This window comes from Gobio gobio (genome assembly GCF_949357685.1).
Source record: "Gobio gobio genome assembly, chromosome: 6".
Lineage (NCBI taxonomy): Eukaryota > Metazoa > Chordata > Actinopteri > Cypriniformes > Gobionidae > Gobio > Gobio gobio.
The window spans coordinates 19,205,337-19,232,323 of record NC_137102.1 but is presented as its reverse complement, the minus strand read 5'-3'; the positions used below and the strand labels follow the sequence as shown (position 1 = coordinate 19,232,323).

General features: G+C 38.2%; 2 protein-coding genes across 5 annotated transcripts in view; both read left to right on the top strand.

Moving 5' to 3' along the window:
* Positions 1-5,524, top strand: part of mtf2 (metal response element binding transcription factor 2) — a 33,278-nt gene extending 27,754 nt beyond the window's left edge. For 3 of the 4 annotated variants that reach the window (XM_079818597.1, XM_079818598.1, XM_079818599.1), the window contains 9 exons: positions 1-4; positions 96-164; positions 646-769; positions 858-925; positions 1,845-2,015; positions 2,142-2,244; positions 2,358-2,416; positions 2,528-2,626; positions 3,519-5,524. The exon at positions 1-4 is cut by the window's left edge and continues 92 nt beyond it. In XM_079818597.1, coding sequence (XP_079674723.1) covers positions 1-4; positions 96-164; positions 646-769; positions 858-925; positions 1,845-2,015; positions 2,142-2,244; positions 2,358-2,416; positions 2,528-2,626; positions 3,519-3,903 — 1,082 coding nt within the window. In that variant the 3' untranslated portion in view covers positions 3,904-5,524. The remainder of the gene's footprint in view (positions 5-95; positions 165-645; positions 770-857; positions 926-1,844; positions 2,016-2,141; positions 2,245-2,357; positions 2,417-2,527; positions 2,627-3,518) is intronic. The other variant, XR_013816635.1, reaches the window with a different exon arrangement.
* A 397-nt stretch (positions 5,525-5,921) lies between these two features.
* Positions 5,922-26,987, top strand: part of ccdc18 (coiled-coil domain containing 18) — a 45,725-nt gene continuing 24,659 nt past the window's right edge. Inside the window, exons 1-15 of the mRNA XM_079819156.1 lie at positions 5,922-6,042; positions 6,264-6,385; positions 7,793-7,949; positions 8,062-8,211; positions 18,466-18,575; positions 18,668-18,796; positions 18,953-19,049; positions 19,148-19,269; positions 20,389-20,677; positions 20,997-21,084; positions 21,213-21,430; positions 24,805-24,915; positions 25,021-25,152; positions 25,245-25,379; positions 26,858-26,935. Of these exons, the coding sequence (XP_079675282.1) occupies positions 6,285-6,385; positions 7,793-7,949; positions 8,062-8,211; positions 18,466-18,575; positions 18,668-18,796; positions 18,953-19,049; positions 19,148-19,269; positions 20,389-20,677; positions 20,997-21,084; positions 21,213-21,430; positions 24,805-24,915; positions 25,021-25,152; positions 25,245-25,379; positions 26,858-26,935 (1,917 nt within the window). The 5' untranslated portion in view covers positions 5,922-6,042; positions 6,264-6,284. The remainder of the gene's footprint in view (positions 6,043-6,263; positions 6,386-7,792; positions 7,950-8,061; positions 8,212-18,465; positions 18,576-18,667; positions 18,797-18,952; positions 19,050-19,147; positions 19,270-20,388; positions 20,678-20,996; positions 21,085-21,212; positions 21,431-24,804; positions 24,916-25,020; positions 25,153-25,244; positions 25,380-26,857; positions 26,936-26,987) is intronic.

The following is a 26,987-nucleotide window of genomic DNA, read 5'->3' as shown; positions in this document are numbered from 1 at the left end:
ACAGGTGAAGTACTGCTCTCGAATCAACCGAATAAAGTGAAACCCAATTGTTGATGTCTTGTTGTGTATAATAAAACCTCTGTCTTCATTCTCAGGTTCTATCTATTTATTTGTTCCGTTTGTAATAGTGGACCAGAGTACCTCAAACGTCTGCCTCTGAGATGGTGAGTTTTGGGCTGTTTTCACACTCTTGGTTCAATTGCTGTGACCATAAGTGATGCTGAATACAAAAATACAAAACGAAGTAGATCAGGTTTGGAAGAAATGCACAATGATTATATCAATATTTGTGTTTTATTCCTTCATTGGTCGTTTTATTTCTTTATTGGTGGATATTTAATGGTTCATGCTCATTTCCTCTTTTTAATATAATCTCAAAATCATTATACATTTTTCATTCTGTACATTTATGATGTCCAAATTCATAAGTAGCATTTAAAATGTAAAACAATTATAATATTTAATTAATTATTATTAATTTATTTATTTAAACAATATAGTATAGAACTTTAATATTGGCCATATCGGTTATAAGCTATAACATAAAAATAATTATTGACTAGAAATTTGGGTGCATATCAAAATGTTTTTCATATCAAAATGAGGATTTCCGTGTTCCATCATGTGTGTTGTGTTCATTCACAGGGAAGATGTTGCACACCTCAGCCTCTATAACCTGAGTGTAATTCATAAGAAGAAATACTTTGACTCGGAGCTCGAACTGATGACTTACATCAATGAAAACTGGGATAGGCTTCAGCTTGGCGAGGTATCAGTCTGTTTTGTGGATTTTGTAATTGCACTGTTCAACTAGTGTTAATGTCGCTCCATTTCATTTCTGGGCTTTGTACCTCCAGCTTGCAGATACCCCAAGAGCAGAACGATATGAATGCATTTTGGAAGCACTTAACAGCAACCTCAACATGTGAGTTTATCTATTTGCCCATCATGGGCATACTACCTTGATGCAGCAGAGCTGAATGAATTATCTTTGTTCAGGCTGTCAGTTCAAATCCAATTTTTGTGCATATCCGATTGGAATCTGATCATATTTTAGCAAGTGTGATAGCCAAAAATCACATGAAATCGGATTTAAAAAAAATCTACTTCACATACATCAACATTAATATATGGGTTGAAATCCTATTAAAATCACATTTCTGGAAATCTTTTTCAGTCTGACCGCTCTGATCGGATTTCACGTATCTTTTCTGCTTCTATTTCACATTCTCAAACCATGTAAAACAAACGCATCAGACCTTGTTGCAGAATCAAGGTTGTGTTGTTGTCAATGTGCAGGTCTCCAGGAATATTATAATATAATGGAGACATCTCTGTGGTCCAGTGATGAGGTGTCTACACTTCTTTCACTGTGCGGCAGAGACTGCATCACAGAATAAAGCCGCTCATGCCAGCCTCTGTTGCTGCTTTAATAGTAGTCCAGCACTGTGGCTACACATTGTTTTCATGTTCTAAGACAGGGCAAACTCAGTTCCTGTAGGGCCACTGTCCTGCAGAGTTTAGCTCCAACCCTAATTAAGCACTTGATCCAGCTAATCAAGCTCTTCAGGGATTACTAGAAACTTCTAGACAGATGTTTTGGACCTGGTTGGCAGTAAACACTGCAGGACAGTGGCCCTCCAGGAGTTGGACACCCCTGTTCTAAGAAAACATTGCAAACCCCTACATATTTTCTACCGATGCAACATCATTGCCATGGAAACCAACACAGAGATTACGAAAATGAAAGCATCATGGGACACACAAATCAGATCTGATACACCGCGTTGACCATCATTTTGGACTGACAGTGTGAACATAGTCTTTGACCTGGTGGGTTCTAGGTTCATGTCTGGGAAAGAGATAAAGAAGAAGAAGCACCTGTTTGGATTACGAATTCGCTTCCCACCGGCCCCCCAGAGCTCCGAACCCCTGTCAGACCGAGAGCCGGAAAAAGCTTCCCATGAGATCAAAATCAAAGGCAGAAAGGCCACCAAACCCCCCCTTTCATCCAGGTTAGTCATCGCTGGTTTCTTCCTTAAAATATTAAGTAAATGTAATGTTTTATAATTTAAGTTAATTTTATTATTTACATTTATTATAATAATTAAATATGACCTTTTATTTTTAACTTGTTTTAGCATTGTCACTAATGGAGCAGTGAAGAAAGGAAAGAGGAAGCACCACACACATTCCTTAGAGATGTTGGCGAAATTGAGAAGATCAAGTGAACTATTGGCACAGGTAAATAAGTCAGATTATTTTTTACATACTTTGCTGGTTGGTATTTTATGACTACTCCAGAAAGTTTCATATGGACCATAACATTGTTTTTAACCTTTTTTTTTTCCATGAAGAATAATGGGAAGTTTCCAACTCTTGACAATAACTCAATAGACATGATGGCCTCAAAAAGGTAAGACAGAGATCAACACAAAATTAATCTTGTAGTTTCTGAAATTAGGCCAAATGACATTTATTAAATTACAAAAATATTTTTTCCTACTTTTTTTGTTGTTGCCAAAAGTGAAAAATCTTTGCCTTCATCAAGTACCTCAGATGTTGAATCCGTTGGTGCCACCAGCACCAGTGAAACTACCTCAACCAGCCTCTCAAGGCAGTCCAGGTGATTTATTTTTCTTTTTAAGGATTTAATTTTTCAATTTTTAACATTATTTTAATAATGTTACAATTACTTACTGCAGTGCTGTGAATATGTTCAAAAAATATATACAGAGTACCATTCAAAAGTATGGTGTCAGTAAAAATGTTCTTATTTTTAAGTTAAATTAATACTTTTTTTTCCAGAAAGGATTCATTAAATTGATAAAAAGTGACAGTCTAAAATGATTTCTATTTTAAATAAATACTGTTTTTTTAAACTTTCTATTCATCAGAGAATCCTGGAAAAAATATATCCGTTTCCACAAAAATAGTAAGCAGCTGTTTTCAACAATGATAATAATGAGAAATGTTTCTTGAGCAGCAAATTATCATATTAGAATGATTTCTGAAGGATCATGTGACTGAAGACTGGAGTAATGATGTTGAAGAAATTATATTTTAAAATGTATTAAGATAGAAAACAATGAAATATCCTAAAATGTTAAAGTAATATTTCACAATATTACTGTTTTGTCAAATAAATGCAGTAATGGTGAGTATAAGAGAATTCTTTCAAAATCAATATAAAATCTTAACAACGTCAAACTTTTGAACTGTAATGTATATTAAATTATTTAATTGTTTAATTTTCTACCTATATTTATATTTGATAAATTATGCTTATTTTTTATTTCTTTAGTCTTTTATAAGATTATTTTAATTCACCAATTATGTGGGATTACAATTCATGTAATGTATAATAAAATATTAAATTAATAATTTATTTTGTGCACAAAAAAACTCTTACGGGTGGCTTCTTCAGACCGTAATGCCCATGCTGACCTCTACCATAGATGCAAAACGTCATACTTAATTGTTGAAAAGTATAATATATGTACCCTGTTCATCTCCAGTTTGGGCAGTCCGAGCGGACCACGCACTGGATGCTTATGGCCCGCCTTCACACAGCCCCCAATAAAGAGGCGACGGGGACGTCCACGACGAGCACTGCAGCCCTCAAATCCAGAGATTCCTCCGCCCTGCAACCCAGAGCCACAACCCGGCAACAACATCCCCGATCCCAGCCCCCTCCCCTCCTGCCTTTACGGCGGCAGGGACATCATGCAGGACCTGGACCCTAACACCCAGCTCAACCACCTCAAGAGCTCCATCAGCACTTACTTCGGAGCCGCGGGTCGCCTGGCCTGTGGGGAGAAGTACCGTGTACTCGCTCGCCGTGTCACCGACGACGGCAAAGTACAGTACTTAGTGGAATGGGAGGGCGTCACTGCCTCGTGAGCTTTACACGGGTGTATTTCTGGTGATGGTGATACGGTTTCGCTTTGGCCCTAATAATGTACTATATTTTGTGATAAGGAGTGAAGAGCAGTGATTGTGACTGAATGTACATGGATGACTGAGGTAACTGAGGGGCCTCAGGAGTACCGTAGAGATGAAGAGATGGGATTTTGTAGAGTTTTGTGTATGTGACCTGTCTCTGTGGAAATTCAAACAGACTGCCTTCACATGGACTGGATTCACACATTGAAGGTGGCTCTAGTTTCAGGTTTAAGACATAATCAGTTAACTACTATGTGAAAATAACCTGAGTCCTTGCTTTTTGTCTCTGATGTGCAGGTGCCTTAAGGGGTTGTGACACAGATACTATATATGCTGCTGGAGACTGATTTTTTTTCTTCTTCTACTTATTAAATATTTTCTCATAGCTCGAATTGCCAAGAGGAGAGAGCGCTATTGTCAGTAGGGCACTTTTATTTACATTTCAATTGATTGCACATAAGCTCTCATTCTGTACATCCAGTATTGACTCATCTCAGTTTATACAGCCTAGCTTGTGATTTTCGTTATAAAGTGAGATTGTTGAAAAAACAAAACAAAAGGAAAATGGTTAATTATTCTAATGCCACAAAACAAATATTAAAAAATATGATTAGCATTAATATTTACATCAGATATTGCCATTTTCTGGGACATTCTACAAACTCCTAGCTGGCTAATGGAAATAATTATTTTGTTTAAATGTATTTTGTCACATGAGGGTCTCCTTTTTTTATCTTATTTTTTAATTTTTACAAAAAAATATATGTATATCTTAAACATATGACAGAGCGCTGTAGCATTAGGTCTTCTTATATCCCCCCCCCTTTAAAGAAAAAAAAAACTGTACAGCTGCTGATATCTGCAATGGGAATTTAAGTTTGAGATTTGTTTTTTTTTTTTAGGTTAAATACCATTTTAGTTTAATTTTCTAATTTTAAATCAAATGTTTTCATTTTGTGGGGAAGGGATGGTTATTTGTACTTTTTGTTATACTATGCAATGAATTCAACAGATCTGTGTATTTTTATTATATTTTATTTGCAGCTTCAGCTTCACATTACAATCAGAAAACAGCAGCAATAGTTTTGTTACAATTGACTCAGGCTTTTTGTGGTGCTATTTATTGCTTTCGAACGGTATACACTAACAAATTGTCCATTTGCGAGAGCACTCAGGATACTTTACAGCTTCGCTGGAAGATTTGATAGGACATCCAAATGAGATTTTCAATTCTCAGCTTTGTATTTTCATACATTTCTAAAAATCTAAAAAAGTTTTGTTAAATTTAGGAGGAAAACCTTTTTTGTTTTGTTTTTTGACCTGAGAATGCCCTGTTCTCCATAATATTATCTTACCACTTGTAGAAGGTGGAAGTAGTGTTGGTATCAGGCAAGCTTTGGGCTTAAACATTAATACCTCCTTATTTTGTAAGAACAAATTCCTATGAATATTAAGCTCTTGTTATGTTACATGTATGAAGCATTATTCAGTTGGTGTACCAGTGTTAGTAAAGCTTGCTTTGTATTTTACTGGCTTTGAGCAGGTTCCTTTAGCCAAAGAATAAAGTTCTAAAACCTTATTGGTGTGTGTCCATTTAATGTTTTGATACTTTTTGCCTCAAATTACAGAAATAATATGCATATTAACTCGCACTACCAAGAAAAAAAAAAATACAAATGTGCAATTAACAACATATTGTAGCCCTGCTAATTTATTTTTGCTACAATTTACATAACATCACTATTAAAGCGAATGCAGATTTTTTTGGTATTATAACAACCAGATATTTTCCGTTCGAACCTTAACCCTAACAAATAAGCAAAGCAATAACAATTGTTCACCAACATACTGTCCAATGTAAATGATAACAATGAAAACAGCAACAGACAAACTACCACTGTAATATTCGCGCTAACATTCGCGGCCATACAACGTAACATTACGTCACGACGCCGAGGACGGTTTTTCGTCTCAGCCAATCAACTGGCGTGATGATGGCAGCGCCTTGTGTTTAGATCTCACTGCAGTGAATGCTAAGCTAAATCTACTTGAAATAAGGTGTTTCTTTTGCACAAAACTGCTGTTTTGAAGATGTTGGTAAGTAGTTATTCACTAGTATAGAAATACTTCTTCAGTTAGGAAAGCAGCGGAGAGCTGAAGTGGATAATAGAGTAACCGTCTGCTCCTTGACAACCTGTTGAATAAGTTCCATGAAATGAAGCCAAACCATTTGAGTGTTTAAAGCAACAACAAATGTGAGAGTGCAGTGTGTTTTCATTTGAGTGCATTTAAACATGGATAATAACATTTATTTATAGGGTTCTTTATAACAATCACCAATGTTCAAAGACAACAGGGGGTTGGTAGAGGATGTTGTCTCCTTAAGGAATCAGCTGCGACTGACTGAGAAAAACCTACAATCTGTGGGGGAACAATTGAGGTGAGGCGAGGCATTTGTCTCTTGAGAATTGTTGTTGAAATGCACTGTGTGGTTACAGGATGGTAGATCTTTCAGATATGATTCGCGATGCAGTTTTGCGTGTTAATTCACCTCATTCTGAGATTCTCTTTGCTATGCTGTTTTTGTGTGTGTTTGTGTGTGTTATCGAACAATTTCAATTTACAAACTCAACAGAAACTTGCATATGAAAACCAGATATATACATATTAAATATATACATGTATACAATTACATCTCCAGTAATAAATATTTCATTAGAGTACATAATGCTTACTCAGGCTCATATGCTCCATTTACTATAAAAGAAAATTAGTATAAGATAAATAATAGCTTACCCAGTACAATAAACAATAGCATAATCGTTTTTTATTGTAATTCAATACAACCTTTTTTTCAAAAGCAATTATTTTCATAGAGGGAAAGAAGATACATTTCTAGTTTCAGTATTATTTATTCTTCAGACAATAAATAATATCAGTGTGCAAGAAGTAGTGTGCAAAGTGAACCACATTTTGGTTTTGACGATTGAAAATGGGTCAAATTCAACCAATTGAACATGGAGCTGCATTGAGATCTCCATATCTATGGGATTGAACCACATTGGGTCTTTAAGATTTCAAAAGAAAAGTTTAAGTACTCATGGAGCCCCATTAAGATCTCTATCTCTGGGATTGTACAAAGGGCCTTCAAAATGGAGATGACAAAAAGTTTAATAAGAACCAGAATCTTAAATGATAAGATTTTAATACTTAGAATACTTAGTATTAGATACTTATACTAATACTTATACTTAATATTAGATAATTCTAATACTTTTTGAGTCACAGGCATGCAAAGTTGCAAACTTTAGGTAAATTTCCCATATTTGAATGATCACCATTGGCATATAATGCAACAAAGATAGCTAAAGTAAAAAGATTTGACTAATTGACTAATTTATGCAAAATAAAATAAAGATGCTGCCATCTTTCTAATGTCATTTTTACCGCCTCCCCTGTTAATTTGGCTCAAAATTTCAAGTGAAAATTGTCATTTTGACCCCCCTCTACAAAACAGTGAATTACTCAGTAAAAATACATTCATGATATTTAATATTTTGGCTTTCTTCTTCATTTATGTATTTCTTTCTCCAGAAAAAAAATATATATATATTTTTTAGCCGGGACCTCTGGTTTAGTTGACATGGAATGACCCATCTTGTTAAGAGATTGATTATAAATCATCCTTAGATAATTTTTTTATGGATTCTTTTTTAATTTGCTATGTTGCCTTTGCCCACATCATTTTGAATGTTGTCATTTATTGTCATATTGTAATATTAATAATGTTTTTGGCACAGCACTACTTGTACTTGTCGTTGTATTGTTAGCATTTCACTCATTTCAGTCAATCAGGAAATGACATTGTTGGTGAGGATAATAACAGAAGTGCCCTGGATGGATTCCCAGGTCGTCTTACATTAGAGGACCTTCAGAAGCCTGATCCAGTATATTTACACCCGGATCGGAGGGCATGTGCACGTATATCTACCTGTGACTGCAGGGTAAGACACTGAAGATGAACCAAATAAATCGACTGAAGTATTGGCGCCTTTTAAATGCTTGTTGTTCGTAAAATTTTTCCCTTATTTGAGATGTTTTTGTGTTTATCTATAGGCGGAGAGAGACATGGAGACGGAGACGTCTGTCCTCAGGAGGAAGCTCAACACCATCAGACAGGAGAACTCTTCTCTGGTCATGGAGAACAGGCAGCTCATCAATGACATTGAAGCTGCTCAACTTGAGTTAGCCAGCTCAAGGTCAAAGGTAATGCTCTTCACATAGCAATTGGTTATTATAGTGTTTGTGGTACTCAGTGGAGTTCTATAAGAGGTACACTACTGTTCAAAAGTTTGGGGTTCGGCAAGATTTTTTTAATGGTTCTCTTCTGCTCTCCAAGGCTGCATTTATTGGATCAAAAATATAGTAAAAACAGTAATGTTGTGAAATATTATTACAATTTACAATAACTTTTTTTATTTGAATGGATTTTAAAAAGTAATTTATTCCTGTGATCAAAGCTGAATATTCAGCATCATTACTCAAGTCTTCAGTGTCACATGATCCTTCTGAAATAATTTAACATGCTGAACATTGCTCAAGAATGATTTCTGATTATTATCAATAGGGATGTGCCTGAAGCTGAATACTATGTTTAGAAACCAAATAACGCATGGGAAAATAAATATTTCAATGCTTTTGTGTTCTCTCGCAATTATATATTGTTTATAATTTGCGGGCATCAGAAAGATGCTATCACTAATGCAGGGTATTGAAATCGCTTTCGAATGCACGCTCTCTTTTTACTTTCACTTTCCAATTTGCGATCACGTGTCCTCTGTGTGTAGGGACCAGGGGCCTCATTTATAAAACTTTGCGTAGGATTTGCGTCAGAAGTGGCGTACAGATGAAACATAGGACGTGCGTACGCACAGAAATATTTGGATTTATAAAACCGTGCGCACGCACATCCTACGCAGTTTTCCCTTAATAAATCACAATCAATTCAAAATGTAGCGCAGCTTTTGCAGCTTCATGTCACGCCCATAGTTGCCCATAAATAGTCCGTGAAACGCCCACAAGTTAATATTCTTCGATTGCGAAATCATGGCAAATACAGAGAGGAAATCAAAAAAACGTAACTTCACTCAATTTGAAGTAGAAGTTCTCGTTGGCGAGGTGGAAAAGAGGAGATTTTTTTTTTTTTTGGAGGGCACAGTGTGGGCATTACTAATGCCAAAAAGGCACGACATTTACATTTACATTTACATTTAGTCATTTAGCAGACACTTTTATCCAAAGCGACTTACAAATGAGAGCAAAAGAAGCAACTAGAACAGTCAAGGGCAACAGCATGCAAGTGCTGTAGCAAGTCTCAGTTAATCTAGCTCAGAACACACAGGACAATTTTTTTTTATTTTTTTTATATTTTTTTTTTTAATAAATTAGACAGACAGAAAATGAATAGAATGATAAGTGCTATTCTTGATTGGTCAGGTGCTGCTGGAAGAGATGTGTCTTTAGGTGTTTTTTGAAAATGGTTACAGACTCGGCCGCACGAATTGAGATAGGCAGGTCATTCCACCAGGTGGGAACAGCCCAGGAAAAGCTCTGTGAGAGCGATTTCATGCCTCTCTGGTATGGCACCACAAGGCGTCGTTCACTAGCAGAACGTAAGTTCCTGGAGGGTGTAAGTCTGAACGAGCGAGTTTAGGTATATTGGTGCAGAGCCAGTGGTTGCTTTGAAGGCGAGCACCAGTGCCTTGAATTTGATGCGAGCAGCTATTGGCAGCCAGTGCAGACTGATGAAGAGAGGCGTGACGTGCGCTATCTTCGGCTCATTAAAGACCAACCTCGCCGCTGCATTCTGGATCAGTTGCAAGGGTTTGATAGTGCATGCCGGAAGGCCCGCTAGAAGAGCATTACAGTAGTCCAGTCTGGAGAGAACAAGAGCTTGGACCAGTAGTTGTGTGGCATGCTCTGATAGGAAGGGTCTAATCTTCCTAATGTTGTATAATGCAAATCTACAGGATCGGGTTGTTGCAGTAATGTGGTCAGTGAATTTTAGCTGATCATCAATCACAACTCCAAGGTTCCTGGCTGTCCTGGACGGAGTTATGGTTGATGAACCTAGCTGAATGGAGAGATTGAGGTGAAGTGCTGGGTTGGCAGAGACAACAAGAAGTTCTGTCTTTGCAAGGTTAAGTTGAAGGTGATGTTCCTTCATCCAGGCAGAAATGTCTGTTAGGCAGACAGCGATACGAACACCAACCGATGGATCATCTGGTTGAAATGAGAAGTAGAGTTGAGTGTCGTCGGCATAGCAGTGATAGGAAAAGCCATGTTTCTGAATGACCGATCCCAGTGATGACATGTAGATGGAGAAGAGAAGTGGTCCAAGCACTGAGCCCTGGGGAACTCCAGTAGCTAGATGATGTGACTTAGACACTTCACCTCTCCATGACACCCTGAAGGACCTACCTGAGAGGTAAGACTTGAACCACTGGAGAGCAGTTCCTGAGATGCCCATCTTCATGAGAGTTGACAGGAGGATCTGGTGGTTAACTGTGTCAAAAGCAGCAGACAAATCCAGTAAGATAAGTACTGTGGATTTGGAAGCTGCTCTTGCCTGTCTGAGTGCCTCCGTAACCGAGAGCAGGGCAGTCTCAGTTGAGTGCCAGCTTTTGAAGCCGGATTGGTTGCTGTCCAGGAGGTTGTTCTGTTCAAGAAACGTAGACAGCTGGTTAAACACCACTCGCTCAAGTGTCTTTGCAGTGAAAGGAAGAAGGGATACCGGTCTGTAGTTTTCTAAAAGTGCTGGGTTTAGAGAGGGTTTCTTAAGCAGTGGGGTTACCCAAGCCTGCTTAAATGCTGTGGGGAAGGTCCCGGTGTGAAGAGAGGTGTTGACAATGTGAGTGAGTGCAGGAGTAACAGAAGAAGAAATGGCCTGAAGGAGGTGGGTGGGGATAGGATCAAGCGGACAGGTAGTGGGATGATTGCATAGGATGAGTTTGGAGACATCTGCTTCAGAGAGCAGAGAGAAGGAGGGGAGTGTGTGTGTGATGGTTGTTGAGATGTGTGTGTCAGTTTGTGGTGTGGAGAATTGACTGCTAATGGAGGAGGTTTTGTTTGTGAAAAATGATGCAAAGTCATCAGCTGTAAGAGTTGATGAAGGAGGGGGAGGAGGAGGACAAAGGAGCGAAGAGAATGTTTTGTAAAGTGCACGAGAGTCAGAGCAGTTGTTGATTTTGTTGTGGTAGTATGTAGTTTTAGCAGTGGAGACATTAGTAGAGAATGAAGCAAGAAGAGACTGATACAGGGTTAGGTCAGTAGCATTTTTAGTTTTGCGCCACTTCCTCTCTGCCGCCCGGAGTCCAGAGCGATGTTCGCGGAGAACATCAGACAGCCAGGGGGCAGAGGGGGTGGTGCGGGCTGGCCTGGATGTAAGGGGACAGAGGTTGTCTAAGCAGGATGTTAGAGTGGAGCAAAGAGTGTCAGTAGTACTGTTAGTGTCTAGTGCTGAGAACTGAGCAGGTGGAGGGAGTGAGGATGAAACCATAGTGGATAGACGGGAGGGAGAGAGCGAGCGTAGATTACGCCGAAAGGTGATCTGTGGGGGAGTGTGTGTTGTGTCAGGAGTCAGTATGAGGTTAAGAGTGATGAGAAAGTGATCTGAGGTGTGCAGTGGAGTAACTAAAGTGTTGTTTGTGGAGCAATAGCGCGTGCAGATAAGTTCCAGATGGTTACCTGATTTGTGAGTAACTGTAGTAGATACTCGCATTAGGTCAAATGAGGTCAGAAGAGTGGCAAAAGGTTGCAGACGCCGTAAATGCTGTAGCCTCACAACCTCGGACCGTGGCCGAAATAAAAAACAAATGGTCGGACATCAAAGTCGAGGCAAAAAAGCGTCTAGCGCTCCATCGCCAGAGTGTGTCTGCCACAGGTTGGGGAAAGGGGACACCGGAGCTGACCCCTCTTGATGAGAGACTGGCAGCAATTATTGGGGAATCCCTATTAATCCCTATCCCTATTATCTACGTGGAAATGGTAAATAGTTCAGTGCAAATGTAATTTCTTGCAGCTTTCTGAATGGTTGAGACATACGTCATATGTTATTTTATCAAAAATAAAACAAACTTAAGGCATTTGCATGAATACCATGATTCCGTAGCTGATGAAGAATTTTTTTACTATGAAAACAACTTTCCCCAGTGGACAATTAATACATCTATCTATCTATTTATCTGTCTGTCTATCTATATATATCCCTAATTATCTATCTATCTGTCTATCTAATTGCATCTATATATGCTACGCCAGACGAACACATTGACGAGAATATCAGTTTTGTACATTATTTTCTGTTTACCATATTATTTATGAGGATGAATTGCCTATCATGCCAATATTATTGCAGAACATATTTCACTTTTTTTTTTTTGCATTTCTGTTGTAATTTTTGTTTGTTTTACACTGCAGATCGATCAAACGGGTGTTTGTGTAGGCTGTTTATTGTAAGACTTGTTTTGTCTTCATGTTATTTATGAGAGGCAGTATTTCCATTTCTTTTACACAACGGTCAACAGTTTCTCACACTTTCACGTGTTTCTTCCATCTGCTGACGGTGTCGCCATTTCTCATTTCACCCGTTTTTGTGTGTACGCCTGGGTCAGAGCTTGCGTGAAGGACCGCACATTTTCCTGTCAAGTTTGCTTTTTATAAATACCAATTATTGCGTAGATTTGTGCGTATGCAACGTTTATAAATGAGGCCCCAGGGGTACTGACCACACATTTTACTAGATAAGATATTTGTCAATGACGCTCAGGATATGTTGCACACCAGATCCTCCGACATCGTCCTGTCAGTCATCTCTCCTTGCTATCTGATAAGTGAAATCTGATGTACTGTAATGTAACCAACTATTTGTTATTCATTTTCCGTGCCTTTCCGAATTCAGATTTAGGCTTCGGCATGTCACTAATTATCAATGTTGATGAATAGAAAGTTCAAAAGTTCAGCATTTATTTGAAATAAAAATGCTCTCTACTGTCACTTTTGATCAGTTTCATTTGTCATTTGTCCTGATTTCTTACTGACCCTAAACTTTTGAGCAATAGTGTATAATTACGTGTTCGTTAAAGTGTATTGATAGTTTGTTTCTTAATCCATAAATCGACATCATTTATATGCATTAGTGGCGTTTACTAAATCAAGCATCACTATTACTATTGCTCATACTATTTAGCTCCAACTTGCCTCATTACACATGCCTGGGCTGCGTTTCTCAAAAGCATTGTGATTATAAGTTTATCGTAGAGACCATTGGTGGCAATGGTTCTACGATATACTTAGGTTTACGATGCTTTTGGGATTAACTGGTTCAGGTGTGTTTATTTGGGGTTGCAGCTAAAATCTGCTGGACAGTCGCCCTCCAGGAGCTGGATTGGACACCCCTGACCTAGAGATCCAGTCATCTACCTAAGCCAGCGCTGTGCAATTTGGCCCTCGAGATCCACTTTCCTGTAGAGTTTAGCTCCAACATTGATCAAACTCATCTTCCTGTAGCTTTCTAGTAATCTTAAAGACAATAGGTATGTTCTACTTGACGCGGTGCTGCGCAGAGCGATCCGTGTATGACATCAATGTACCACAAGAACGATTAGGGAGCAGACAGCTCTGTATGCTTTCAAATCGTTCTCACGGTACTTTGATGTCATACACCGATCGGGGCTTTGCAGCACCGCTTCAAGTCAAACACAACTCTTGATTTAGCTTGTTCAGGTGAGAAAGTGGATCTCCAGGGTCAGAGTTGCCCGCCCTAACCTAAGCAGTCCATGGCACGTTCTTATGAGAAGTAGTGAAGTCTGGTTTATTAACGAATCATTTTTTGAGTTGGATTTTTCAATAAATCATTGAGAGCTTTTCCACTGCATGGTACGACTCGGCACAGCTTGGCTCGCTTCGGCTTGGTTTGCTTTTCCACTGCAGTTACATACGTCGCCGCCTCTACATCCATGATATAATGCTCCTCGGCTACCAATGAGAGGAACGTCTGCACCTCATCTACTGACCACGATTCAGCCATTTCTTTTTTTCATTTCACTTTTTTGTCGTTTAAAGCGAGCCGTTTAAAAAATGTGTGCGAACAAATGATACTGACTGCAAATTAGGGCTGTAACGATTTTAACAAAAATAAAAATCTCGATTAATTGAACATTTTACCTCGATTACGATTAATGAATGAATATTTTGCTCTTCTTCTTTTTTTGCTTTCCTTTTTTTGCCCTCAAAGTTCACTGTAGCCTGGGAAAACCCAGACAACTTCCGGCAAATTTAGATTTGCTCTGCAAGTAGTCTGGCAAAGAGTCCATTCAAACCCATTTCTAAACCCTAGAAATCGCGGCACCAATTAGAAACGTTGGGGCGGGCTTTACACGATGACGACAGCGCAGCGACATTGAAGCAGATTTGCAGCTGCTGTGGAGCATCACTCGTTCGAATCAGCTAACGCGTCTGTTTTAAGCGATTTAAACTTCTCCTTTTCGTTAAAACCCGAGCAAAGAACAACACTCGAAGCCTTTATATCTAAAAAAGATGTTATCGCTGTTTTACCGACTGGATTCGGCAAAAGTCGTGTGGAAAAACGAATGGGTCTTAGCGAGAGTCCTCTGGTAGTGTTAATGTTTTACAAAATATAGTTTTAAGTCCTTTTCAGGAGTGAATGAAGTTGTTTAAAGCTCAAATCTGTGGTTTATTTATAAAGAGAGCGCCTTTTTTAAAAATTTGATCTGCCGTTTTCGGAGTTGTGAGTTCCAGTGGTTCAGCGGCGCTCAATCGATCATTGAGCCCGCCGAGAGGCGCCTTTCCTCGGCCAGTCCTTCTGCCGTCTTCCGCTGGCTCTGATGTCTCTGTAGTGGTTAAACTGTCTCGTCTTGTGTAGATCTAACGGCTGATCTTTGCTCTCATTAATCTATAATTTGTTCCTAGACAGATCGTTTTGTCTGAGGGCAAAGTGAAGTTTCATAACTTTATATTTTTAAGATATTAAACTTTACCGTTGTAGTCTCCTGGCGCTGACTTTGACTGAATTGCTTTATTTATTGTATAGCTTCTTATACCTTTTACTTATACTTTTATAATTGCTATTGACGATCACACATAAACTGACATTTAACAAAAAGAGACTGGGTTGTGTTTTGTGTCATATTTAATTTATTACAGTGATAATCATAGCCTATATTATGTGTGTGTTTTTTTTTTATGTAAATGAAAAGAGGCTGGGTTTTTTATATTTCGTTTTGTTATAAACATGCATTGAAGATAATATGCATTGCCTGCACTACATATACAAATATATACTGAGTGATACTGTCAAGAGCATAGTTGGCGGACTAGTGTCCTCCCGTCCTCGGGAGTTCGTTCTCCGGAGTCAAACTTGGTAAGTCACGGACGCAAGTCAGAAGTTCGCGTACGAAATATGTCATAAAACACCACTGCCTCATTTCATAAAAAAATTAAAATTAAACATAATAATAATAATAGCCACACGAATGTGGTTCAGGCAACGCGTAGCTAGGCCTACATTGATTATCTTATATATTTATAATAAAACGAAGTATAAAACACCCTGCCTCTTTTCGTTTACATTTTAAAAATAATATATTAAACATTAATATGTGGTTTAGGTAAGGTGACCAGATTTCTGAAATGGAAACCGGGGACATTTCCTATTTGAGAACACAAGTACAGACAAGAACGCATATTGAGAAACGGCCAGAGAGTCTCAGATGTTTCTCCGTCGCTCTGCATACGTCATCTCCCTCATCGCTCTGATTGGTTTTAGGTCTATCCAATTGCGCCGAGAGGCATTTGAGTGACGCCCCTTTGGAAATGATTTGTCTATGAAGCTTTGCCAGACCATAACTCAGTTACTACTGAGAATGGTCTGGTTTTAACCAGGCTAAGTTCACTGATAAGGTTTGTACTGTAACTATTTTCTACTATTAAAAGGTAGGATATTTTTTTCTAATGAAAGTGCATTTCTTTGTGATTTTAAAATAGGCTACTTGAAGGAAACGTTTAACTTTCAGCAGTTATTGTCTATGGGGCAGGTTTCGGTTTGTTGTACATCAGGTAAATTAGCACAGTAGGCCTACATTACATTCATTTGAATGCATTAATGAGAGAGTGATTGTGTGTGTGCATTAGTCATGCCGTCTCTATTAATTATGAAGCTGTGGTTTGTAGTTACTTCAAAGGTATTCAAATCTATAACAGTTGAGTTTCTAAGCTACTTTAGTGATAAATCACAGGGCAGTGTTGACAATGAGTTTCTGCGCGATCTTCACGTGATGTGCAAGCTACTGTCTGAGTGTTTGTGTTAGTTCAATGCCTGATATATTGTGACACACAAACAAATACACATACACATGGTGGTGTATTACACACTGAGGGCCCTATTTTAACGATCTGAAACGCAAGTGTCAAAGCGTGAAGCGCAAGTAACTTTGTGGGCGGGTCTCGGCGCTGTTGCTATTTTCCCGGCGGGATAAATGGCTCTTGCGCCCGGCGCAAATCTAAAATGGGTTGGTCTGAAATAGCTTCATTATTCATAGGTGTGGTTTGGGCGTAACGTGAATAAACCAATCCGAGCGTCATCCAACATTCCCTTTAAAAGCAGGTGCGCAAGTTCCATTATGGATTGCTATTATTATGGCGTATTTACCAGGCGCACGCCAGGAGCGGTTCACAGCCGAGGAGACTGATGTTCTTGTAAGAGCAGTGAAAGACAGAGAAGTGAAGTTGTAATGTTGTACATTATGGTAAAGGTGATTTCACAGTCTTTTTTTTTTCAGTCTTTCAGTTTTTTCAGTTTTTCAGTCGATTTTTTTTTTTTTTTCCTGGTTCTTGACGGACAAACCAATTTGTCAGATGTCCTTATATACATATATGTCTTGCCACTATTGGGCAAACAGGTCTTATCCTTAATTATTACAATTAGCCTGAATCATTTGTAAGCTAGATTTATGCCTATTTTTTCACATCTTCGTGGCACACCACAATGATTTCCGTCATCTCATGTGTTAATATTTTTTTAGTGTAACAATTTATTATTTGCAAAAATAACTGTTGCATCTGTGTAGATTACATGAGCAAAGTGTATGCGCGTTGTGCACGCTATACATTATGGTCAAGCATGCGCCCTTAAAATAGCATAATGAACAACGCGCAACGCGCCACTGACTTTAGACTAGGTTTTTTCTGGTCAGTGGCGCAATTGTTTAATGGAACAGCAAAATAGCACCAGGGATTGTTTGCGCCGGAACACGCCTCCTTTTTTGCGCTGAACCGCCCAGGGAGCGCAAGTTCATTCACTAGTTTAGCGACGTGCTTCTGTGGAGGGAAAAGCGCGCTTTGCGCGGGTGCAAAATAGGAATGACACATGTGTCGGTGTACAAAGTCAATTGCGCTGGGTGCAAGATAGGGCCCTGATGGTCTAAAATCGCTTCAATGTTCAAACTGGTAGGCCTTAAAACATACAAATGACAAAGCTTTGTGAGGACGCAAAGTGAAAGTGATCTGGCTTCAGGGCGTGCGCGTTGTCAGAGACACGACCCGGCTCGGCTCGGCTCTCTGTGTCACAAAAAAAAGTTTGAGCACTGAATGGAGAAGTTTTCCATATTGTTGTTCTTGAATAGTGCACAATCACTTTAATGTTCAAACTGGCGAGCCTTTAAACACATTTAATTGACAAACTTCATGAGGACGTAAGTGAAAGTGATCTGGATCTGTGTGTGTATCAGCGCATATAAGAAAGGCGATTAACTCACCTGTATAAACTGTAAAACATGCAATTACCATAGTAATTCTGAGCATCTATAAACAAAGATAACTTATCCTGCATGGCTGCATCTTTCCGTGTGCCTGCAAACTGCACTTGATATGTGACTGATGACTGACGGGGCGGAGTCACGTGACTAAAACCGATATAACCGACATGGGAAAATTACATCGGTTAGAGGTTCTACATTTCCGTTTCGATTACTTTTCGATTAATTGTCCAGCCCTACTGTAAATCCAGTTACGTTGGTAGTGACGATTCTCTCTGACCTATCAATGATATGCAGTGTTTACACGTCACATTTTAGTATCAGTGTGGCTCGCTTGGAACCTCAACCGAGGTGTTACTAAAAAAAAGTACTGGGTACTGTACGCAGTGGAAAACCCCCCAAAATTAAGTCGTACCGAGCCGTTCCATGCAATGGAAAAGCGCCAATTCAACTATTTCACAAAATGGGTCTGAATGATTGATGATTCAGTGATTTAGTCACAGTGGTTAAGCTTAAATTGAACTCCCTAGCAACATGCTTAGCAACAAGCTTTAAACACCTTAATGTTGGCATGAAATGAAAATAGAACATTTTGATCCGATTTGGTGGAACAACTGATTTCTCTCTGGTCTCTCCAAGTATTGTTCACAGATGATGTATATATTAATAACTGACATTTGTTGTATAGATCCGTATTTTGGGATCCACTGTGGGAGCCAGGACCTCCAGTGTGTCTTTCATGAAGGAGCAGATTCTGGGTCTAGAAGCAGAACTGGACAGCCAAACCAAAGCTTTAGAGTAGGTGCATCTATTCTATCACTTACATTTTCCTAGAAAAACCAGATGGTTTTCTGTCAGAAATCTGGAGCAGCATATCCTTGTTTCTTCAGTGCTGCGGAGCAGAAATTGGAAGAAAGCGAACAGACCGTGATGCAGAGTAACAGGCTGGCGGAGAAGCTCAGAGATGAGCTGAGAGTTGTTAAAGCCGAGTTAGCTGAAAGAACACGTCTGGGGAAACGGTATGAGATTAGTTATGCAAATGAAAACTTCACAGACTAATTCATCCTGGGAGCAGTAATCACTTTAAACTGGAATTACCTCAAATGTACAAGAAGTCTCTTTGTAATTCTTGAAGCAACGCAGATTAAAATTCTCTGAAAATGTTTCTTTCAAAGTGCGGAGCAGCAGAGAAACCAAGCGCTCCGAAATGCAGAGAAGCTCACGGTCACCTTCAAAGAATACAAAGAGGATGTTTCTGAAAAACTCAGGACGGTAATCTGACTAAAACTGATTCATATTAATCATTCTGTGTTCTGAGATATTACTTCCTTTCCTGCTGCATGTGTCATGCATATCCTGCATTGTTGAAGGTGTTGGAGAGTGAGGGCCAGCTAAAGGTCAGTCTGATGGAGTGTGACAGAGAGAGAGAGGAGCTTGAGAGGAAGTGCGCTGAGCTGGAGAGAGATAAGGAGGGTCTACGCCACAACATCTGGTAAGAGAGCATTTCTTAAACTGATCTTTTTTGTTGTGGGCTATAAAGATCATTCGTCAATGATGGTTAGTATAATGTCAATTATATCACATAATATACACTACAGTTGAGAAATTTGGGGATTTTTAAAGATTTTCAAAATGTTTTTTAAAAGAACTCTCTTAAGCTCACCAAGGCTGCATTTATTTGATGAAATATACAGTAAAAACATTAATATCGTGAAATATTATTACAATTTAAAAATAACTTATTTCTATTTAAATGCATTTTAAAATGTAATTTATTCCTGTGATGGTTAAGCTGAATTTTCATCATCATTACTCTAATCTTCAGAATCTCATGATCCTTCTAATATGCTGATTTAAAGAAACATTTCTTATTATTAATGTTGAAAACTGTTGTGTTGCATTAATTTTGTGATACATTTTTTCCAAATATTTTTTTGATGAATAAAAAGATCAAAAGAATTTATTTGAATTGGAAATCCTTTGTAACATTATAACTGCTGTCACTTTTGATCAATTTACTGCACCCTTGCTGAATAAAAGTATTAATTTCTTAAAAAAGGAACAACACACACTTACTGACCCCAGACTTTTAAACAATAGTGTATATTATGTTGAGGTAATTGACAACATGGACAACTTTTTTAGATCAATATTTCTGTATTTGAATAAGTAAATAAATTTTTAAGGTCAACATTTAGATAGATGTACAAAGGAGTATATACACTGCAAATTCTTTTTAATCCTAATGTATTTTGTCTTGTTTTCCAGTATAAATATCAAACGTCCTGAAAACAAAGTTTCATAAAATATTAAGATTTTTTTTCCAGGTAATATATTTTGAGTTTACAAAAAAGATTACCCCATTGGATTTTTCCCCCCACAAAATTGTTGCATTTATGCTTGAAACAATATTCACTCAAAATATTTGAAACAAAATAATGTTTTTCCATTTATTGTGACAATCAGTAGATTTTGCAATGATACCGATCTCATCTAATATGTTCATCAGCCAAAAGAGCCGATCACTTGACCAGTTTATTGTCTTCTAGCCTGATTAGAAAAGGTAAACTGCTCATGTTAGTTGTAACTTGCTTTTCTGTTCTCTGATCAGTGAGCTGAAGGAGGTTCACAGCCGCTCAGAGTCTCTCTCCACTGAGCGTGTGCAGCTGCAGTCTCAGGTTCAGCAGCTCTCAGATCAGCTGAAACAGCTGCAGAGGGAGCTGGCTGAGAAGGAGGCGCAGCTGCAGGAGGTGGCAGGGCTGAAGAGAGAGAACGAGGACCTGCGACTCCTCACGGCCTGTCAGGAGCAGAGGGTGGCTCAGGCCCACAGAGAGAGAGAACAGGAACGAGCCGAGCTGGCCAGCCTAGAGAGCATACTGGACTTATTACATCTGAGAGAGGTGCTGGAACACACACACACACACATACACACTCTAAATAAAATGAATTACCTTTACAATTTTAATTTCATTGTGCACATTTAAAAAGGGATAGTTCCCCTAAAAGTGAAAATCCTCTCATCATTTACTCACACTTATGTCGTTCCAAATCTGTATGACTTTCTTCTGTGGAACACAAAAGAATGATAGAATGAAAAAAGACTGTTCATACATTGAAAGTCATTGAAAGGGTCTAAACCAACATTGGACCCCACTAACTTTAGTTTTATGGACAGAAACAGTTGAAAAATTCTTGACTGTGGAATGACTTGTGTTTCAGAATCGGGAAGGTGCACTGTGTGTGAACCCTTGTTTGCTGTCCACACTGTCTTACACAAGCACCACAGAATCTCTCAAACACATACCTGGTGAGCGTCGAACTCGTAGTACAGGATACTGCTGCCTTCCTGAGACTGTCCACCTTCACTTATTCATGCTGCTTTTGTAGTATTTTACTGGACAAACTGTTACTTTAACCTTTCCCCTGTTCGTGTAGGTGAGCGCTATCAGAAGCTGTTGGCGGTGCTTCAGATGGCTGAGAGGGAAAAGACCCGGCAGGCCAGCGCTGCTCAGGGGCTACAGGAGAGACTGACAAGAGCCCAGGAGGAGATCTCCTCCCTTCAGACCTCCATCACTGAGAGATCCTCTCACTACCAGCAGCTCCACAATCAGCTCTTGGACAAGGCTACTCAGGCCACCTCCTTAGAGAAAGAGGTAAGCATCCCATCAATTTAATTTCCACACGGGTACCATGAAAAACATAATTTTATTGATTAGTCTTTGCTGGCTGCACATACAAAAAAGTAAACTTTTAATAAATCAAATCACTGAAAAAAGAATCATAGACTCCTGAGTTTGAATGATTTTAAAGGCGGGGTAACACACACCGTTTCTGCCAATCTCATGTTAATCTTGAGTACCTGTAGAGGAGTATTGCATCCATCTCCAAAGAGTCTTTAGTTTTATCATATTTATAAAAGACAGGTACTGTATGCTGTACCGATTTTTTTTCCGAAAACAGCTGAACTCGTGGTGGAGTGCAGTGGGCGGAGCTAAAGAGCGTGAACACACACACACATGCACAATACATTCTTTGCGTTATCCCTCCCTGGATAATTTTCTATTCAATATACGTTCGTGTTGTTTACATTATATGCACTTACGCGCCGATTGCCAACAAAACACCTACATTTGATGCAGTTTCACTCACCGGTTTTGACTCGTGACAGGGAACAAACAAACACGCTTGTAGAATTCTGTTGCTGCTCCGGAAAAACAAACGGCATCCACTGTTTAACGCTGGATTATTTGGGAAGCTGAGCAAGGTTATTTTTCCCTCACAACCAGAAACACACTTCTTTAGTGGCTTTGTTGATTTTTGTGGTCTAAAAACAAAATGCCAGTGCTGCTGACGGCTCGTTGATGTGCATGCTCCGCAATACAAGCCCATACAAGCAATTCCACCTATTATGATCTCACACAGGCACATACTCAAAAAAAAACTTTCCGAAACTTATTCGAATCCGGAAGTAGTGTATTTGGCACAGAAATACTAATTTTGGGAAATTTTGGCCATGTTTAGCATGAAAATCCAACCCTTTAACAGTGTAAATAAGTCAGAATGCATGAAATAGCATTAGACCCCCCCCTTTAATGAATCATTATTTAACACTTAATTTCAGTAGTCAACTTAATATTTGCCCAACTATAAGTCATTTTGCAGCTACATGTCATCTAGCAGTCATTAGAATATTAGTAGACTGTCTGCTTATCTGTCAACTTACTTATTCTACTAACCCGAACCCTAACCTATTAGTCTACTAATACTCTGAGAGTTAGTTGACATGTAATTGACTAGTTACTTATAGTTTAGAAGAATGTTTAAAGTGGATCATCGAAATAATCGTGTAACAAATCAGTCTATCAGCCAATCAAGTTACCGAACCGTAAGTCATCACAACTTTCATGTGTCAAATTAACCAACTGTAATGTGTCTACTTTTGGTAACTCGTGAGACTTTAAATGAGTATGCATCACTGCGTAAAATGTAGAAACTGAAACGTAAAAAATAACATTCCTCTTGCATAAGTACAGTGAGGATGTGTACCTTGCATGTGACACAGGGTTATTATCTTTAACTAAACCATTTTAAAAAATTGTCGCATGAAATAAAATAAACGTTAACTGAAATAAAATAAAATATACATTTATTTTAGCTAGTTGCCAAGGCAACATTTCTCATTTTTGTTTAGCTCAACTTGAAGTACTAAAATAACTAAGACTGAATAAACTAAAACTAATTAATAAATACTATATAGACATATGTTTTCTAATTAAATGAGAAATACCACAACATTAATAAATCTTAACTAATGTGAAAACAAAAAATATATTTAATAAAACAAAATGAAAATATGAACAAAACTATAATTGTATATCAATGATGCTGTTAAAAGTTTGGGAACAGTAAGATTTCTTTCCATTTTCCCCTTTTTTTTGATTTTTTTGATCAAGTGACCGAGTTTCTTCCCCCAGGCCATCAGACTCCTGAACTCAGTCACGTGACTCACTTCACCCCCGCACACACATAAACATACAGTCTTTTAACATTAACATCCACATACTGCAATTGCACTGCACTTTACGTCCCTATTGTTACTGCGTAACAACCTGTAATAAACCTTGCACATTATACTTCTTTATATATACATATTATATATTTTATGTTAACCACTTATTTTTAAGTCTACAGTTTATCTCACTTATCATATCCACATATTTTTTATATTTTTATTTTTATCTTATTTCCTATTTTTATCTTTTACTTGATTTATTTATAATTCTACTTATGTTAATACTTTTTATTCTAATTTTATTCTATTTCTATTTAATTTCTTGTAACTGTTATTTGCACTGTCCATGGAGCGGACCTGTTTACATTTCACTGCCAGTTGTATATTGTGTATATAACTGTGTATGTGACAAATAAAACTCTTGAATCTTGAATATACATGTATAAATATAATAAATAATATTAAAGGATTAGTTAACTTTTAAATAAACTTTTGCTGATAATTTACTCACCCCCATGTCATCCAAGATGTCCATGTCTTTCTTTCTACAGTCGAAAAGAAATTAAGGTTTTGGATGAAAACAGTCCAGGGTTTTTCTCCATATAATGGACTTGAGTGGGACCCAAATGGTTCAAGGTCCAAATGACAGTTTCAGTGCAGCTTCAAAGGGCTTTAAACGATACCAGAAGATGAATAAGGGTCTTATCTAGCGAAACGATCAGTTTCTGCGAGAAACCGAGCAGTATTTATGCTATTATTTTACCTCTTAACAGAGGAACGCGATCGTCTCTGAGCTCCGCAATTACTTCCGAAGAGTGAGGTCAAATTTGATCGTGGTCCTAGATGTATACGTAGATGCCTCATTAGCGACTACACGGATCAGTAGAATGAGGGATCTACTATCGATAAATCTATAACCACGATCTAATTTGACCTCACTCTCCGGAAGTAATGGCGGAGCTCAGAGACGATCGCGTTCCTCTGTTAAGAGGTAAAATAATAGCATAAATACTATACTGCTCGGTTTCTCGCAGAAACTGATCGTTTCGCTAGATAAGACCTTTATTCATCTTCTGGTATCGTTTAAAGCCCTTTGAAGCTGCACTGAAACTGTCATTTGGACCTTGAACCGTTTGGGTCCCACTGAAGTCCATTATATGGAGAAAAACCCTGGACTGTTTTCATCCAAAACCTTAATTTCTTTTCGACTGCAGAAAGAAAGACATGGACATCTTGGATGACATGGGGGTGAGTAAATTATCAGCAAAAGTTTATTTAAAAGTGAACTAATCCTTTAAAGTATAAAATATTTTTTTTAAATTTTAATATTTTACAGTACTGTATTTTCAAATAAATAAATGCTGCCTTGGTGAGTATAACAGGCTTCTGTCAGAAAGATTAAAACATTCTAAAGTTTGGTGTACCTTTCCAGTATTTCCCTACAATTGCCCATTGTTTTAAATATGCTAGAAGTATGGTAACTTTGACTGACTGACCAAAAGTTATGTTTATTAGCTAAAAAAGAAGAGTTCGCGTATAACTGTCCTGGAGAAACAGCTGCAGGAGAAGAGTGCTGCTTATTCGCAGACTGTAATGAAGACCGGACAGCTTGAACAAGACCTTCTGGTAACATATACACACAATATCACACATAAATCAAACAGCTTTTCTTTTCTTTTTTTAAGATAAAACAGCAGATCTATCCTGTTCTCTGTACCTGTGTTAAATTAGGAAAAAGCCAGCAGTATTCAGCACTACCAGTCAGTCTTGAACAAGAAACAGAGGGAATATCAGCAGACTATAGAGAAAATCAAGACTGCACAGTCACACAAATGCAAAGATCTGGAGGATAGAATAGAGGTGGTACGTGTACATTTTTGCATTTATTAATTATATTGTTCTTCTACACGAGTAAATCTTGTGATTTTTAATTAGATGGGTGTTTTTTTTTCCAGCTGCAGTTGTCTCTGGCTCAGAAACAGACTGAACTCGAGGAGCTAGAACAAAATGTGGCTGATTTTTACACAGAGAAGCAGGAGTCACAGCAGAGAGCTGCTCTTCTACAGACCATTACAGATCAGCTCACTGAGGTCAGGTCTCACCCTTCATGCATACTCATCCCACAGGTACAGTGGGCTTCAAAAGTCTGAGACCACATTGAAAATTGGGATGTTTTTCCATTTACACCTGTAAATAAAGATTTTTGACTATTTCTTGGTCAATAATCAGTAAATATGTGATGTTCGATCATCATGTGTCTGTTTGTATAGACAGTCAGATGTTCTTGCTTCCAGTTTTGCACAAAATGCTCTTTGGATCATTCTCCAATCATGCTGGAGAACATGATCATCAGGTTTTACGCCTCAAATTCATTTGCATTAGAAAGACTTTATATTAAAGAGGTCATATGATTATTTTTAATGTTTTTCTTTTCCTTTAGTGTGTATCTGTTTGTGCATGTATGCGATCTGCAAAATTACAAAGTTCATAGTCTCCCACAAAGGAAGAATAAGAATACTGATCCTGACCTGCCTAAAACGCCTCGATCAAAGTCCAGATATTACTTCCACAAACATCTGTCACAATGTGATTGTGAAATATTAGCATGATGCCCACCCAAAGGCATATGCAAAGAAAGAAGTGATGGTTCAGTAAATTATAGTGCTGTTTTGATCGTGGTAAGGGGCGTTACATTTCTGACACATGCTTGAGGTGTTTAGCCAATCACAACACACTGGGTTGGCCAATCAGAGCACTCTGGGCTTTTCAGACAGACTGGAAATAGAGATGCTGCAGTAATGTAAAATAATGTGCTTTTTGAACATTACTGTATGTTAAAGGTGCTGTATGTAAGTGTTTGACTTTACTAAAACATAAAATACCATCATATGTTTGCATATATTTTTGCATATATGTTTGCATATATTCAGTTTGCATATATGTTTGCATTTATTCAGTTCACATACTCGTTTTTCAGAAAAACAGTGCTACAGCTGTTTTGGTCTGTGTGATCTAACACGTTGCCAATTTACCCAATAGTGTTTCGACACCACAGGTTGCCAGTTGGTGGAAAACACGGCGTATTGCTGCCATGGAAGCCAGCAAACAAACTGGGTCAGCGATTGCAGATTCTTCCCAACCTAAAAAGCCTCATAATCCATTTAAAATTTCTATGAATGGAAACACATTAAAATGCGGATAAATCAACTCATCAACTTGCATTGTGTAAGTCTCCTCGCCTTCCATTATCAATTGCGCTCATTTCTGTTGCGACCTGCGTGAACGTCGAGACTGAGGAGGCGGGGGCGGGGCAAACTATACTTTAAACTTGGACTGCAGTACCAATTTCAACCACTAGCAGTCATTCCTACATACAGCACCTTTAACCAGTTCTAGTGCACCCAGTGAAGAAATGGCATCATATCATATACCATCATTTAAATGGCCTCTTTAAATGTTAATGTTTAAATGAGACTTTCCTCAGACTTTTGGACTCATCTGAATCACTACATCAGTGACATGAATTTGTGTAAATCTCTTACTGAGTATGTCTATGTTCCTTGGACAGGATTTTGAAGCTAAATCTAAATGCAGTGAAGAGACACTTAGAAATGTTGAAGAGCAAGCTGCTGACTCTGCTTCAAAGGTGAGACTGACTAACTGTTTTTGTTTTGTTTGTCTGCTCAGCACAATGATGA